This window comes from Ctenopharyngodon idella, chromosome 9 (assembly GCF_019924925.1).
Source record: "Ctenopharyngodon idella isolate HZGC_01 chromosome 9, HZGC01, whole genome shotgun sequence".
NCBI lineage: Eukaryota > Metazoa > Chordata > Actinopteri > Cypriniformes > Xenocyprididae > Ctenopharyngodon > Ctenopharyngodon idella.
In genome coordinates, this window is record NC_067228.1 from 29,120,877 (window position 1) to 29,135,401 (window position 14,525).

Below are 14,525 nucleotides of genomic sequence, written 5' to 3' on the forward strand. Positions count from 1 at the left end.
AGTCTCTGAAACCAAATCTTTACCAATAAGCACTGATGATCATGAATTTAAAAAAAAAAAAAAAAAAAAAAAAAAAAAAACACCTTTTCTGTGAGGAGAGTGTTTATTGGCTAATAATTTACCCTCCTAGAGCAGCTGGTATTTAGTTAGACTTGTAGATTTTGCCAGGAGTTGCTATGCAGTGGGGAGAGTGAGCCCTGGAATTATTCTCTTTACTCGGAACCGCTGGATACATCCAGGGTTTCTCCAAGTCTTGTCTGACCTTTAGTCTGTGGTCTTCCCCTTTGTCCTTTTTCACAGGTAGCTGATTAAATCCCCGGCTGCTAGGTTACAGCTGTTGCCAAGACACAAATTGAGCTAGACATAGAGATAGGTGGTTTTCCCCCACTATTATTCGACAGCAAAGATAATCTAAAACAGAAAGAAAAGAAGAAAGAAAAAAAAAACGGTTCTAAAGAGCTCCTTGTTCTATCCTGATTCCTAAGCAGTTGGCTGAAATAACTGTGATTTATTAGCTGTCAGGGTCATATAAGTAAATGTATCATAGGCAAAACTAAATTTTAAATGAATTTGGCACTTTTAGGGTGCAGAAATGGCATAAATGTGGCAGAAAAGTATGATCTGTAGTGTACTCTTGTTATCTAACAAGATATCTCTTGTATTTAGATCTAGATTTCTCTTATTTAATATTTGACGATATTTCATAAAATTCTATTCGAAGTAGGGGCGTGCAATTATCATGATTTTACATGATAAAAATGTCATCTAAAATGACAATGACAAAAATGTCTTTATGGTCTGCTTTTGAAGAGAGATTGTAGTATCTTGCTACAGTGCACATTCAGTTGCAGTCGGTTGCAATCAGCTGCAGTTCAGCACCTGCATCCTAACATACTGTACAAAGTAACATGCATTCACATCATGTTTAGCAATGCAGCGGTAGGGTTATGTACACGTGACATTGCAGTTCTTCGCAATCACTAAAGTTTATTATTTGCATGTGTTTAAAGGGGACCTATTATGCAAAATTCACTTTTACATGGTGTTTGAACATAAATATATGTGATGGCAGTGTGTGTACACTACACTACAATGCAGGGGTGGGGAACTTTTATCCTGGAGGGCCATTGTCCTGCAGAGTTTAGCTCCAACCCTGAAAAAAACACTCACCTGCCTGTAACTTTAGTAATCCAGAAGACCTTGATTAGCTTTAGGTGTGTTTAATTAGGGTTGGAGCTAAACTCTGCAGGACAATGGTCCTCCAGGATCAATGTTCCCATTTCTGAATAGATGTTCAAACAGGAAGTATAGGTGGCACATATCAGCATGCTCATGACTGAAAAAAAAAAAAAAAAAAAAAAAGAGTCGTACTTATGTCAGCTGTGATTCGCGATTTGTTATACTATATATTGACATTTTCCTTCTAGAGAGAGCATTTGATTGGGTGAAACTTTGTATGATGTGCAAGATGATCAATGTTTTTTTTTTGTTGTTTTTTTTTTTCTGTTGTACAATATTTTCTGCTAAATGTAATGTTGTCAATGTAATGTTGTTTGAGTACACAAGTGGATAAAAAGTAAAAAAAAAAAAAAAAAGTCTGTTTTCGGGCTCTTTTTAATTTCTGACATCAGGGCAGCAAAGTCTGAATGTTGATGACCTATTCTGCCCTAAATACTGACAAGCTTAGCAGTTTAAGATCTGCTGTTATCTTTCACCTCTTAATCCTTCATTTACATTAAACTTTTATTTTTAGTCATGCCTTGTGTGGTGCATGCAAATGACACATGTTTATGTTATCAACAAACCACAATGTATCACACTGTCTTCCCTTTATTTGGGACTTGTTTCATTGCTGACGTTTGACTAGGACTGTCGATGCTGGGTGCTTTGTTTTGTTTTTTTTGCCGGGTGAGCTGGGAGTGAAAACGTAGGCCCCTATTGGAGGAGCTTTATGCTGAGCACTACACTTTGCTATTGCCCGTTTGTTTGAACAGTGCAAAGGGGGTTTAGGGGCTCAGTAAAGCCTGGTATCAAGGCCCTGAATGCGACTGGCATTCAAGTCCCTGGATTAGTGACCAGAAAAGGGAAAAATTGCCATCCCTAGCAGTTTAACTGTGAAATTGCAATTTAATGATACATGATGGGTTTTCTTAAATTAAACATTCAAATAAAGTGCTTTTTTTTTTTTTTTTTTTTTTTTTTTTTTTTCTGTCTTTCATCTTCTTTAGTGAGAAAGTAGCTGAATTTTGATGTCCTCTACTACCCAATAAACTTCTTGGGAATATCTATGGGTCATCAGCTGAGACAAGATTCTTTCGTTACATAATTCCTAGTGGAATATCTTGTGTTCATAGTGTCCTGAACAGATCTGAACATGCTGATCCAGTCAAGTGCTGCTTTGCAAATACATAATTTATTTGCATTATTTTAGTTTAAAAGTGCAAGAAGGTGATGAAGTTTTATTGATATGAACGGACATTAGCTTTAATGCACCTTGGAAGGACAGCTCGTAGAATGCTGGGATAGATGGGTCAGTGAAACAATAGTTTCCAAAAAAAAAAAAGTGGAATATTCAAGCCATTGTCAGTGTAAATAGCATTGTTAATGTATTTTGAAAGAATTAACAAACACAGGTCAATGGAGTTAACGTATAAGTCAAGGTCTACCGTTTATCTGATATGTAATTTTCTTACTTTCTCCCTAGGGGGTGCTGTCCAAAATGGAGGTGAAGACATCACTTCTCGACAATATGATAGGGGTGGGCGATATGGTCCTCCTTGAGCCCCTGTCAGAAGAATCCTTCATTGAGAATCTAAAGAAGCGATTCGATCACAACGAGATCTATGTAAGTATTACTTAAACCAATGCTGAGAACATTATGCAACAATTGCTGTTTCCTTTTCCTTGGACATATTTTCAATTTTAAGCTTTCACTACTTCAGACAGTCACATCACATCAAGAGTTTCTAAGTTTAGTCTGAGTGTGTTCCCACTGCACAAATAAATAGGAGAGGTTAGAGGAACACACTGTAAATCATAGTCCTCTCATTGTTCTGTCCCCTCTCTCATGTCTTTCCCATTCATTTGGACTCGGTCTTGAAAGCAGCTGAATACAAACAACCAACCAAGCTATAAAATAGGTCCATTTAATGGGTAAATAGTTGTTTAATGAATCAGAATATGCAATGTTAATGGATATCAAGAAGAATTGAGGATTTACTTCTTTTCTTAGGGCACAAACAAGCGCTGTGCACTGTTTCGCTATTAGAGCATTGCTCTGTTTGTCTGACACAGCAAAATTGCCTCAAGTCATCTGGCTGTCTCTTGTCCAACCAGTGGCAGATAGTGTGAGTGTTGAGGAAACCTGTTTGAAAACAGTCAGTTATTTTATGCAAGACTTACACACTTCATTCTTAAGAGACCTATTATGCAAAATTAACTTGTACATGGATTTTGAACATAATTATGTGTCTTCATTGTGTGTACACAACCACCGTATAATGGTAAACATCCATCCACTCCATTTGTTATTTTCTCCATAAATCAGAAACAGTGTCTCATAATGAGTTGTTTAGGACTGCACTCCATTGTAACGTCACAGTGGAATAGGCCCTGCCCACAAATGGCGACAGAAACGGCTCTGTAGCTTAGCTCCTTCCCTGAGTGAGCTGTACATGTTTATCTCCACGCTAGAGCCTTCAAACAATTGATTATTATTAAAGCTACTAAAGTTTTTCAGTCCAGAGCAGTGAGTGATTTTTCTGTTTTTCTTTTGTTTGATTCACATTAATAGCATAGACAGCAGTAGGTACTGTATATTAAGCTGCTGTCACTTTAATACACAGATCTAATATACGCATGCAATTTCTTTCCCAGCTGTTTACATTCACAGACATAAACCCACTGTGTTTATGTGAACTTTGTGTGTTTTTGACATAACCTTGTGTGTATTTGTGTGTGTATTATGTTTCAATTTGACAAGTTCAATAAGATGCGAAAGAGTGCTCCAAAAAAAACGTATTTCAGGCATTTAAACTGATATGGCTTTAAAACGCATGCAAATAATAAACTTTCATGAAGACGTAGAACTACAAAGTCACGTGAGCATGACCACGATAGAGATGATAATCAAAAACGTACAGGTGTTTGTTTTTTGTTTTTGGCGGAGTATCCAAGTCATAAACTGTAAAGCCCCAAACATGTGCTTGAAAGATTTTGTTAGATTTACCTTTATGTGGGCCAATGAAATCAATGAAACATGTTCCAAATGTATTGCTGTGTTATAGTCACCACACCTCATGAAAATTTGATTTCAGTATCAGGAAATATCAAGATTAAATGACCCAGCTGAATGGCCGGTTTGCATTTTGTGTGGCACCATTAAAATGGACCCTTATAAAGACTTGCTTATATTTTGTAGAGCTATAATCTGTCCAGTAATAAAAGGCTAAAATTGTGTAGTTAGTCACAAATGGCTGATGAGTGCGTTTAGTCTGTAATTGAGTTTAACTACCCACAACCCTCAATGTTCAGTAGCACATTTGTAATACAACCTCTAGCCTTGTAATTTAATCTACAAATCACACAGAACGTTGCTGACCAGAACAAAATTATGTAGACAGACCACAATATATTTATATGTTCTTTGTGCAACTTATTTGTCTTGTTAGCAAGTTCTAGTCAAATCAACAATAAATTAAAAGTCTGTCATTATTTAGTCACTCTCAAGCTGAATTTACAGTCTTTGCACAGCTCTTATTCTTACAATGACGGTTCACTGAACTCCAGAAAGGACAAAACGGCGTCATAAAAGTGGTCCGTGCAATGTGCACTATTTTTCAATTTGTTACAAACTCGTTCTATGGAAAAGAACTGGGTAAAGACAATTCATCAAAATCCTCCTTGTGTTCGTCAGAATAAAATAACAGCTCACAAATTTGGAATGACATGAAGCTGGGTAAATATACTAATGAATAAATGGGTGAACTTTTCCCTTTAAGCTTATATTGTACGCCTCATGAATTTTCTAGGAGTGTCTCCACTCTCAGTATCATCTATGTAAATGCCAAGAGCTTACATCACTGTCCATCATATCACTTACATTCCACCAATACTAAATTTACAAAGGAAATCACAGAGAATTATCTCCTTATCTAATCAATGCCATGAAAAAAACTGTGATGGGTCCAGTTTTAGATACAGCCTGCAATAAGAGCTGAATTATGAAACAAATGTCCTTGTATTTATTGACATCATTAAACTTTGCTCAGTATAATTGGCTGCAAGAAAGAACAGATGCATTAATGGGAATATGTGTGTATTTGCACATTAAGTGTTAAGGAACATGTAATTGTGTAGCTCAGTCTTTTAGTGATGTTCGTTATTCATCTACATTTGCTTGTGCCAAAATGTAGATGCACTAGGTCTCATTCAGATGTATTTGAGGGCCAGTTGAATTTAGACAGGCCTAGTTCTGTTCTAATGCACTGATAGTCGTCACATCTCTAATGCCCCATATGTCACCATTGTTGACAGTGTTTAAATCCATCTGGGAATGGGAGGATTCTATCATATTCCTCATAGAACAAAGAGATGCTAGTCCTCTTCTGTTTGTGTGAAAGAAGGATTGTTCTGAAATAAGTTTGATTTATCTATGTGTGGTCCATCCATATCAAGTATAAGTTAGACTACAATTCAAAAGTTTGGACAAACCAAACATTAAGTTCCATGTCATTAAAGCTATGAAATAACATCAATTTATGGGAATTATGTAGTTATTTCCTCAAAGTTGCCAACTTCTATCTAGATTTCCTTTCTGATCACATTCACTTAACCAACTTCATGATGTGCTTAATGGATGTTTGTTTGTTTTAGTAGTAATAATAATTAGTAAATAACAGTTTTGGATGAGTTAAAATGTATGCAGACCATTTGATACCTGATTTTTCTTCTATGTAGTTAATATATATATATATATATTTTTTTAGCTAGCTAGTTACTTATTAATTTACTTATTTATGTACTTTTTATTTTCATATTTTACAATTTTGTAATTATAAAATTATACCTATATAGGCACAAATTATATTTGTCTACAAATGTCATTTTAGGAATTTAAGCCTTTTAAGATAAATTCGGTTGTTGGAATTGTCCAAATGTGTCCAAACTTCAAATTTTTGACTGGTAGTGTATGTCTTGATTGTCTTTATGTTTATTTTTTTCTTCCACCTTCAACTTTCACTTTATCTGTGGATTTACATTTGTTTTCTACATCTTAGGCATTTATTATGCCTCTTGTGAACACCTTAACAATAGGTAGTGTTGCAGTAGGAGAGGCTTGATCCTCCAGCTGCAAGCCTTTGCAACACTCACTGTAATGAATGGTTGAAGTCGGCTGCAAGAAATGGACATTGTTCTGAGGTCGCTCAGAAATTTGAGATTTGCTTTTAATGTCATAAGTTGAAAATTGTATTTGTAGAATGAAGAAAAGAAAGACTTAAAGAAAGAGAAGCTGAAATAAATTACTCAGTGTTTGTATGAATCTTCTGAAATGGACAACTTCAGACACCATTGTCCATACTGGCCACTTTTGATCACCCTGTGTTGTTGATGTTTCCTGAGATTCCGAACATTTTTGTTTGTGTTCTCTTGTTCAGTTGCTTGCGGGCCCCCCGCCTGTCTGAACAATACCCAGGAATTCCCATCTGGATTGTGCAGACGGAGGCATATTGTAGCTTTACTCCCCTACACTGCTGCCGTCACTGTTCCTACGACAGAATGACGCAGAAAATGTGCTTGCTGATGTCTGTGTCTCACAGCAAGGGATGAACTAGATTTGACAAGTATAAATACAGTGAACTTTTAGGGTTGTCACAATACCAGTACAAGTGAAAATTCACAATTACCATATTTTTCATAATGGGCACACACTGCTATTTTCATTACAACTGGCTTGACGATGCATATACAGTGTGCGGTGACAACACTCGGGTACCAAAATTAATCTATATACTGTAGTGTACATTGAATATATTGTCTCTTCTCATATCATGTATTTTTACAAATTCTCATGCTTGATTCTTGTTTGTTGATCAGTGATTCATTGCTGCTTTTACTCTCCTCCACAGACATACATTGGCAGTGTGGTGATCTCAATGAACCCCTACAAGTCCCTGCCCATCTACACAGCAGAAAAGGTGGAGGAGTATCGCAATAGGAACTTCTATGAGCTCAGTCCACACATGTGAGTTTAGATTCCTTCTCATCCATTGATCTCTGTGTCGCATGATTTCACACAATGAGGGATAGACGATATGTCAGCACCATATTGGTTATTGGCTGATGTTTGCAAGCATTTAATTTAATTTAATTTAATTGTTTATTTTTCATAATATTTTTCCATCCATTTTTTCAAACTGCTTGTCCTATGTAGGGTAGCCTATCCTAGCATCTCGGGTCATAGGCAGGGAAACAACCTGTTTTATTTTATTTATTTTAGTTTGCTATTTTATATTTTATTTTGAGCCAATATTGGATATTAATCAGAAAATTTATTAGCTTTTCAATTGTTTCTGCCTATTTTAACATTTACTTTTTAGCACTAAAGTTAGCAATAAATTACGGCAAAGATTTTAATCTTTTGGGAGCACTATTCAACAGAGTCACTATCTAGTTTCTTCTAGGCTTGGTCGGCAGAGCACAAACTTGAGAAAATCGGTTCAGACATGAATACACATGGTTGGAAAAGCCATGCAGCTTTTATAAAGCTCTTTAATCAATAATAATGTGAAATTTCCCCAGCAGTGTCACGTTTGTGCTTTTGCAGAGTAGTTGTGCATAAACCGAGTCTACTCTATCCACTCGACCCCTGAGACATGATGTCCAGCCCTGGTGGGGGAGGGGTGGCTCGCTGTCCTGTCCTGCTCTAGCTAATGACCATCTGTCTCTCTAGAGGGCTGCCAGCCGCCTGACCAGACTGCCAAATCAAAACAAAGCAGTCTGCTTTGTTTGATCGGCAGATGCACACTTGCCCTCTGAAAAACATCATGGCCCGGTCTAACTCTCAAAACAAGAGCCATTGAGAATGGAATGGCTGTTCCAGTATGCTTTTCCTACTCATTCTATACACTCTCCCCTGGAAAAGAAAAAGTTCAAATAAACAGCTGTGTACAGCTGTGTTTTCTTTCCCAATGTTTTTTTTTTTTTTTTTTTTATGATCTTTTGATACTTCCGCCTGTATGTTAATAGTTTGCTCTCCTTGTGTTTCTAAATTGATCTCTCTTCTGTTTCTGAGCTCATCATGTTCATTTGATCTGCTTTAAGTAAATATTTTCTGTGGAATGTGAGTTCTCCTTCAGTCTTAGATCCTTCCATATTCATATGTTTTACTCTTAGCGCTGTTACAGTGATGTCAAGGTCGATGCTTCTCTGATCTGAAGCCAGGCTCTGAGCTCATTCCAGGGCAGCTGCTTTTCCTGTCATGCCTGAGAAGCAGACCTCTTAGATGGCTCTGGGTTTACAGGCCTCCCGGGCTCATACATTCAGGCGTCCTGGGACAATGGGCCATAGCCGGTTCTGTTAACAGCACAAACCGTATAGGCTGTATTTATGATCATCACCTCATCACCTCTGTAAACACAGCAGTCAGGCAGGGGAAGTAGCGAAATGGCCCAGAGCCTCTGTGCTCAAAATGCTGTCAAGCTTTTGAGTAAGTTGTTGTCAAGTCTGTGCTTGTTTTATCATTTTCAGAAATATTATGAAGAGCCTAGTGTCATATAGCCAGTCTTTTATCTTGTGGCATAAAGGTGTATAATACTTAAAGAAAGCTATGTCTTATCATTCCCATTGATTTCAATGGCAGTTGCTCAGCTGGTGCAGGACCCCCTGCAAGTGTGCCATTTGATATCAGCCCTCTCATGGGCAGTTGCTTTTGCAGTCAGGTGACATTGAAAACTGAAAATAGTTTACCCCCTGCAACAACACTATGAATACAATGCATGCTTAGTTGCATCATGAACGTCATACAGACGTATTTTGCAATGCAACAATGTGTAGCACATACATGTTACATGTACAGGGATGTCCAGTCCTGCTCCTGGAGGACCACTGTCCTGCAGAGTTTAGCTCCAATTCTAATTATACACACCTGAACAAATGAATCAAGCGGTGCGTCCCAATTTATGTACTTGTACACTATTCTATGCCGTTTTGTAGTATAAACAGTGTGAGTAGTGTGTTCACACTGAAAATTCTAAAAAGAAAGTGCACTTTAAATACCCAAATGATGCACTTAATTAACTGAAAAAATGAAGTGGAATGTTGGACACTTCTTACACTCTGACGCAGCTTTAATTACGTAACGAGGAGGGCCATTCAGACTCTGATGTTGAATGACAAAATAACCTTATCCACCATATATTTCAACGCAGAAGTAAGGTGTTTTTTGTGAATGTGCGAGACTTACGATTTATTAGCCGCTATAGGGAAATAACGAGAAAAATATGAAAGTGCAGTAAACTGTAAAACCATTTCGCTACAAACCAGCGTGTTTATAATTAAGACAATGCATTAAAATAATATGGTAAGAAATACCAGTTTGTAATATCAAGCAGCATAATGAGCTGTTTTGTACAGCTAAAAAGTTCATATAAAGTGTTGAGTACATAGTGCATAAGTGCATAGTGTATAGATTGTAATTTGGGACACAACTAAGGTTTTCAAGGATACTAGGCTGTCTCAAATTGCCCCTATACCATTATGTACACTATTTGAAGGAACAGCTATTTGTAGTGGTATCCGAAACCATGGTGGATATTATCGAGTGCTCTCCATAATGAATCTAAATATCAAGTGTACAACCAATGTACACTTGATGGCTAGCCCCTAGAATACCCATGCACTAGCACTTTTGCACTACCATGCAAAGCACTTCTGGCACACTCAGTGTCTGAATTCGCTCACTAGTTTTCATTCGCTCATTCAGACTATATTACTGGAATTCCAGACAAGTGTGCTGGGGCAAGTTGGAGCTAAACTCTTTAGGACATTGGCCTTCCAGAAGCCAGACTGGACACCCTTATTTAGAACTATATTAGTGGAGTAATATAGGGAATAGGGCATAGGGAGCAATTTCAGATGCAACCTTAGAAAATTCCAGGCAAGTTGGAGCTAAACTCTTCAAGACATTGGCCCTCTAGGAGCAGGACTGGACACCCTGGGCATAGTTATGTTTTAGACTTAAGAATCATTCTTATCTTGGATGAGAGGCTTGGATTAAGGTCTCTTTTAATTAGGTCCTCCTCAAAGACTATGAGGTTCTCTTTTTAAGTGAGGTCTATGTAAAAGACTCCATAATTCGATCTTAATCTCCAAGTCAGGCCATCTGCTTGGGGTTATTGTGGTAGATCTTTTGTAAGATGAGACTATGACAGGGTTTGGAAGTTGTGCTTCCCTAATCATCTCTTCCTATCCATTAAGAGATCATGCAACTCTTAATTGATTTTAACAGCTTGTTCATGACCGTTGGAGTTTATATTGTCAGTTTTGAGTGTATTTGCTGTATAGTGCAGTTATATGATTGCTCTTCATCCACTGTGGTAAGTAAACCTCAAGATCTTCATCTTGTCATGCACAAACAAGCTTATTTTGTTCCAATGGCAAGTACAAGCTTAGCAGCTTGAAAGGCCATTCTGTTAGCTGAGGAACCCAATGAAATGAAAGAAACACAAGATGAAGGCATCTCTAGAAGCTGATCCACAAGCCCACATAAAAGTCCTTTGCACACTTAAATCTCGGGTTCGAAAAAAAGAAAAAGTTAAAAGTGAAGTGTGTACTTTTGTACTCCAGTAGTGTCACCAAACTTGAAAAAGACTTGCAAAAATGATAGTCCACTCCAAACTCCATTGTTATGCCTATGTTATGTCTGCACAATTATGTTTGGTTCTGCTAAAAGCACAAAATGTACACATTTACAAAGACATTTTTAAATGTTACAAACTGGGAAATGAATTAGCTAACCCATGTTTGTTTGTTTGTTTGTTTTATTTTCCTTCTGTTTCTGGTGGTTCAAACATACACATGCATAAAAACTGGTTGGCATTTGTAAGGTGCTAGCATGGTTGCTTTAAGTAGAGCAGTAATTAAAGTAGCCAAAGTCAGTTTATCCTGCTAAGCACTCATTCATGTATATGACTTAAGATTTTCAAGCTATCCGTAAATTATACACCACCTGGGCAGAGCCATGCGATGACTCCCCTGTGTTAAGACCACATTATTTTTGCTGATTTTGAATCATGTATAACTTACTATAGTGTGTTTTTAGAAGAGGACAGTGTGTGCAGATGGGCCTGAGGCATTTTGACCTAATATGCCTACCTGTTTTTAACAGGACGTGTCCAGTTGCAATAAATCTCTGAAGTTAAACAATCAATTGTAAAGGTATTATCTCTAAGGGGTTTCTTAACATTAGAGGTTTGTTGGAGCTGGTAGCTGAGCAGTGGTGGTCCGAGCACTGGAGATAAAGTGGCTGAGACCACCATGCTCACTAATCATGGCAAATGGTAGCGTGTTTAAAGATGCTCACTGGAGGTGACACACATCTGCTGGTTGCCTCTATATCCTAACAAGTGCTATGTGCCCTCACAAGAGGTCTAATTAACAGGACAGCTCAGAGAGAAGACTTGAGCAGCGCTTAAAATGGTAAGATATTACTTTGTGAAATCCAACTCTGTAATTTCATGGTGTATTTTTATTATTATTATTCACTTCAGAGTTGGGTTGTGTTATGATTTTGCTGTATTGTTATTGTTAAATTTGTTATGATTTTGTTGGATACAAAATTTAAGCAATATTGTGAATATGGCATTAATATTGATTTGCCTTGTATTTTATTGATTAGACTAATTTTGCAGTCCTTCCTTGATTTGTGACTTGTAAGGATGAGAATAAATCCTGTGTCAATGAATTCTGATTGAACGATTTGTCAGTCATCACTCAAAAATGTTCACATCAGTGTCTGTATATATTCTATTTACACTAGGTGAAAATAGCAGCATTTTCTTTGCGATATCGCTATTTTCACCTAATGTAAATAGCACAGATTCTATTTACACCATGTAAAAGTATCAGTTCTTTGCAATAAGAGTAAATAGTAATTAGATGCTATCTATACATTATATTGGCAGATACTATTTGCACCTCAGTATTTTTGTACATTAACAGGATGCAATAATATCATAGTGTAAATTATTATATTTATTAAAATTATTAAATAGATGCTGCCTTATTGGGAGAATAAAAATCCTTCCTTCACCTTACCCTAACCCTATTTGATTTATATTGGTAAATATAAATCAAAATAATTAAAAAAAAGAATTTTTCTTTTCTCTGCATTTAACTTGTTTCCTATAAACGTGGCATTGTAAACTACGAATATAGTTGACTCTGTGACCAATTGCTTCTCTATTGTAAATCACTTTGGATAAAAGTTTGCTAAATGTATTATTATTATTATTATTATTATTATTATTATTATTATTACGATAAACACTGTTTGGTTGAAGTGATAGTTACCCTCATAAATCATCTGCTTTAGAGCAAATTCATGCATGTGGAGATAAATAGTGTATGTTATCAGAAGGCTAAAATTGTATTCGATAGGATGTTTGGAAATACTCTGCATTGGATCTTATCTTACTGCTGGAATGTGAGCTTGAACTTTGGTGTTGAGATGGTTTTAGTTAATGACCTAGGGTGAGTGTGAAACGCTTCATTCTGGCAACCACACATGGTTCAAGAGCCCTGGTGTCACCTCTCCCTTCCAAATACTGCTCTGCTGTCTTTGGCTTAGTGGCCATCTGTGTGTTGTAAGAGCAATTCAGTGGAATCAGACTGTGAATGAGGTTGTCTGTGTTCAGAATTCTCGTCTTTAAGGTGAACTGTCCCTTCAATGGTCTTTATGACATCTCCGTCTGAGATTCATGCAGAATGTATCCCATGTGTTCAGCACATTGTGCTTTTTAGCTTTGCTAAACAGAGCTTTTTATAATTCAGGCCTGAAAGTGTTCTCAGGAACATGTCGATTCAGACACCCACGTGATCTTATTCTTAAATGACAACGTTTCGATGTCTGTTAAACCTTTTACAAGTACGAACGCAACGGAACATTCAGATTCATTAAATTTCTTTTGTAAAGAACAAAACATCATATGGATTTGGAATGACAAACAGCAGTAAATAAAGAAACAATTTTCATTTATTGGATGAACTAGTCTTTTAAAAGGGTCCTATTACATTCTTTTTACTTTTTTCAACTTCAGTTAGTCTGTAATGTTGCTGTTTGAGCATAAAAAAAGATCTGCAAGGTTACAAAGCTCAAAGTCCACTCCAAAGGGAGATATTTTACTTTTCAAAAACTACTAAGGCTTGTTGGGACTACAAAGTGCTTTCTCCAGATCTTGTGAAGTCACAATGTCACTCATTTAAATAATCTCCACCCACGGAATACGCAAAAAAGGGGGCGAGGCCTGGTTGAGATGCTGTAGTGAAGATGAAGACCTGTTTTAGTAGCGCGTTGTTGCCATGTCAAAGAGACACTGTTTTTTTTCACCCCAGTTCCAAAACCCCTTTGTTTGGCCTTCATAAGACAGACAAACTCAGAAACTCGTGGTTTTGGTAAGGGGCATGACATTTCTGGAACACGCTCTAAGTGGTTCGCCAATCACAACACACTGAGCCAGCTAACCAATCAGAGCACTTTTCATATTTCGGAAGGAGGGGCTTCACTGAAACAGGAACTAAACAGTGCATTTGACTGGGAAGAGAGGTGCTGCAATAATGTGTAATATTTGAAAAAATAATGCTTTTTTTTAACAATCAAGCATGAAAAACTATTCTAGTACACAAAAAAACAAAATCAAGACTTTGTAAAAGGGCATAATAGGACCTCTGTAATGAACAGACATTTAGACATGAAAAGCCCTGCCACAGGCTTGGTGATTCATTACCTGATCCTTAACCACAGCACACACATTGTCTTAATTAAATGGATGAGCTTTGCCAAATGCTTTAGACAAGCATTGTCTGTCCAGACATCTTTGAAACACTGTCATTGCCCATATGTAATGACTAGGTGGCCCTTTCTTCCCTCTGGGGTCTTCTGTTTCCTGTTGGCCTGCTTGCACCTGCTACCCAATACTGCTCATCTCTCAGCAGTGAGAGTTTGCAGCTGTGTTTCAGTCTATTAGGCCTAATTGTGTTTGATTAGAGAAAAGCATAATAAGTAGCATTAAAGTGATATTTATGTGCCCTGTTCCAAACCTGCTGGTCATTCAGTAACATAAAATAAAAATGACAAGTGATAAATATTGAAAAATGACAAATATTTTAACCAATATTTGTGTATTTTTATGATGTGTATATACCAAGGCATTTAGCTTAGCAACATGCTAACAACAAAGTCAAGTCTCCCTTGCGCTTTGTATGAGGAGCGCTTGAACGATACACAGAGTTGTTGCCAATGTAGTGTG

General features: G+C 37.0%; 1 protein-coding gene across 5 annotated transcripts in view; it reads left to right on the forward strand.

Moving 5' to 3' along the window:
• Positions 1–14,525, forward strand: part of myo1b (myosin IB) — an 84,788-nt gene that overhangs the window by 6,482 nt on the left and 63,781 nt on the right. For all 5 annotated transcript variants that reach the window (XM_051905892.1, XM_051905893.1, XM_051905895.1 and 2 more), the window contains exons 2-3: positions 2,705–2,845; positions 7,128–7,243. In XM_051905892.1, the coding sequence (XP_051761852.1) occupies positions 2,720–2,845; positions 7,128–7,243 (242 nt within the window). In that variant the 5' untranslated portion in view covers positions 2,705–2,719. The remainder of the gene's footprint in view (positions 1–2,704; positions 2,846–7,127; positions 7,244–14,525) is intronic.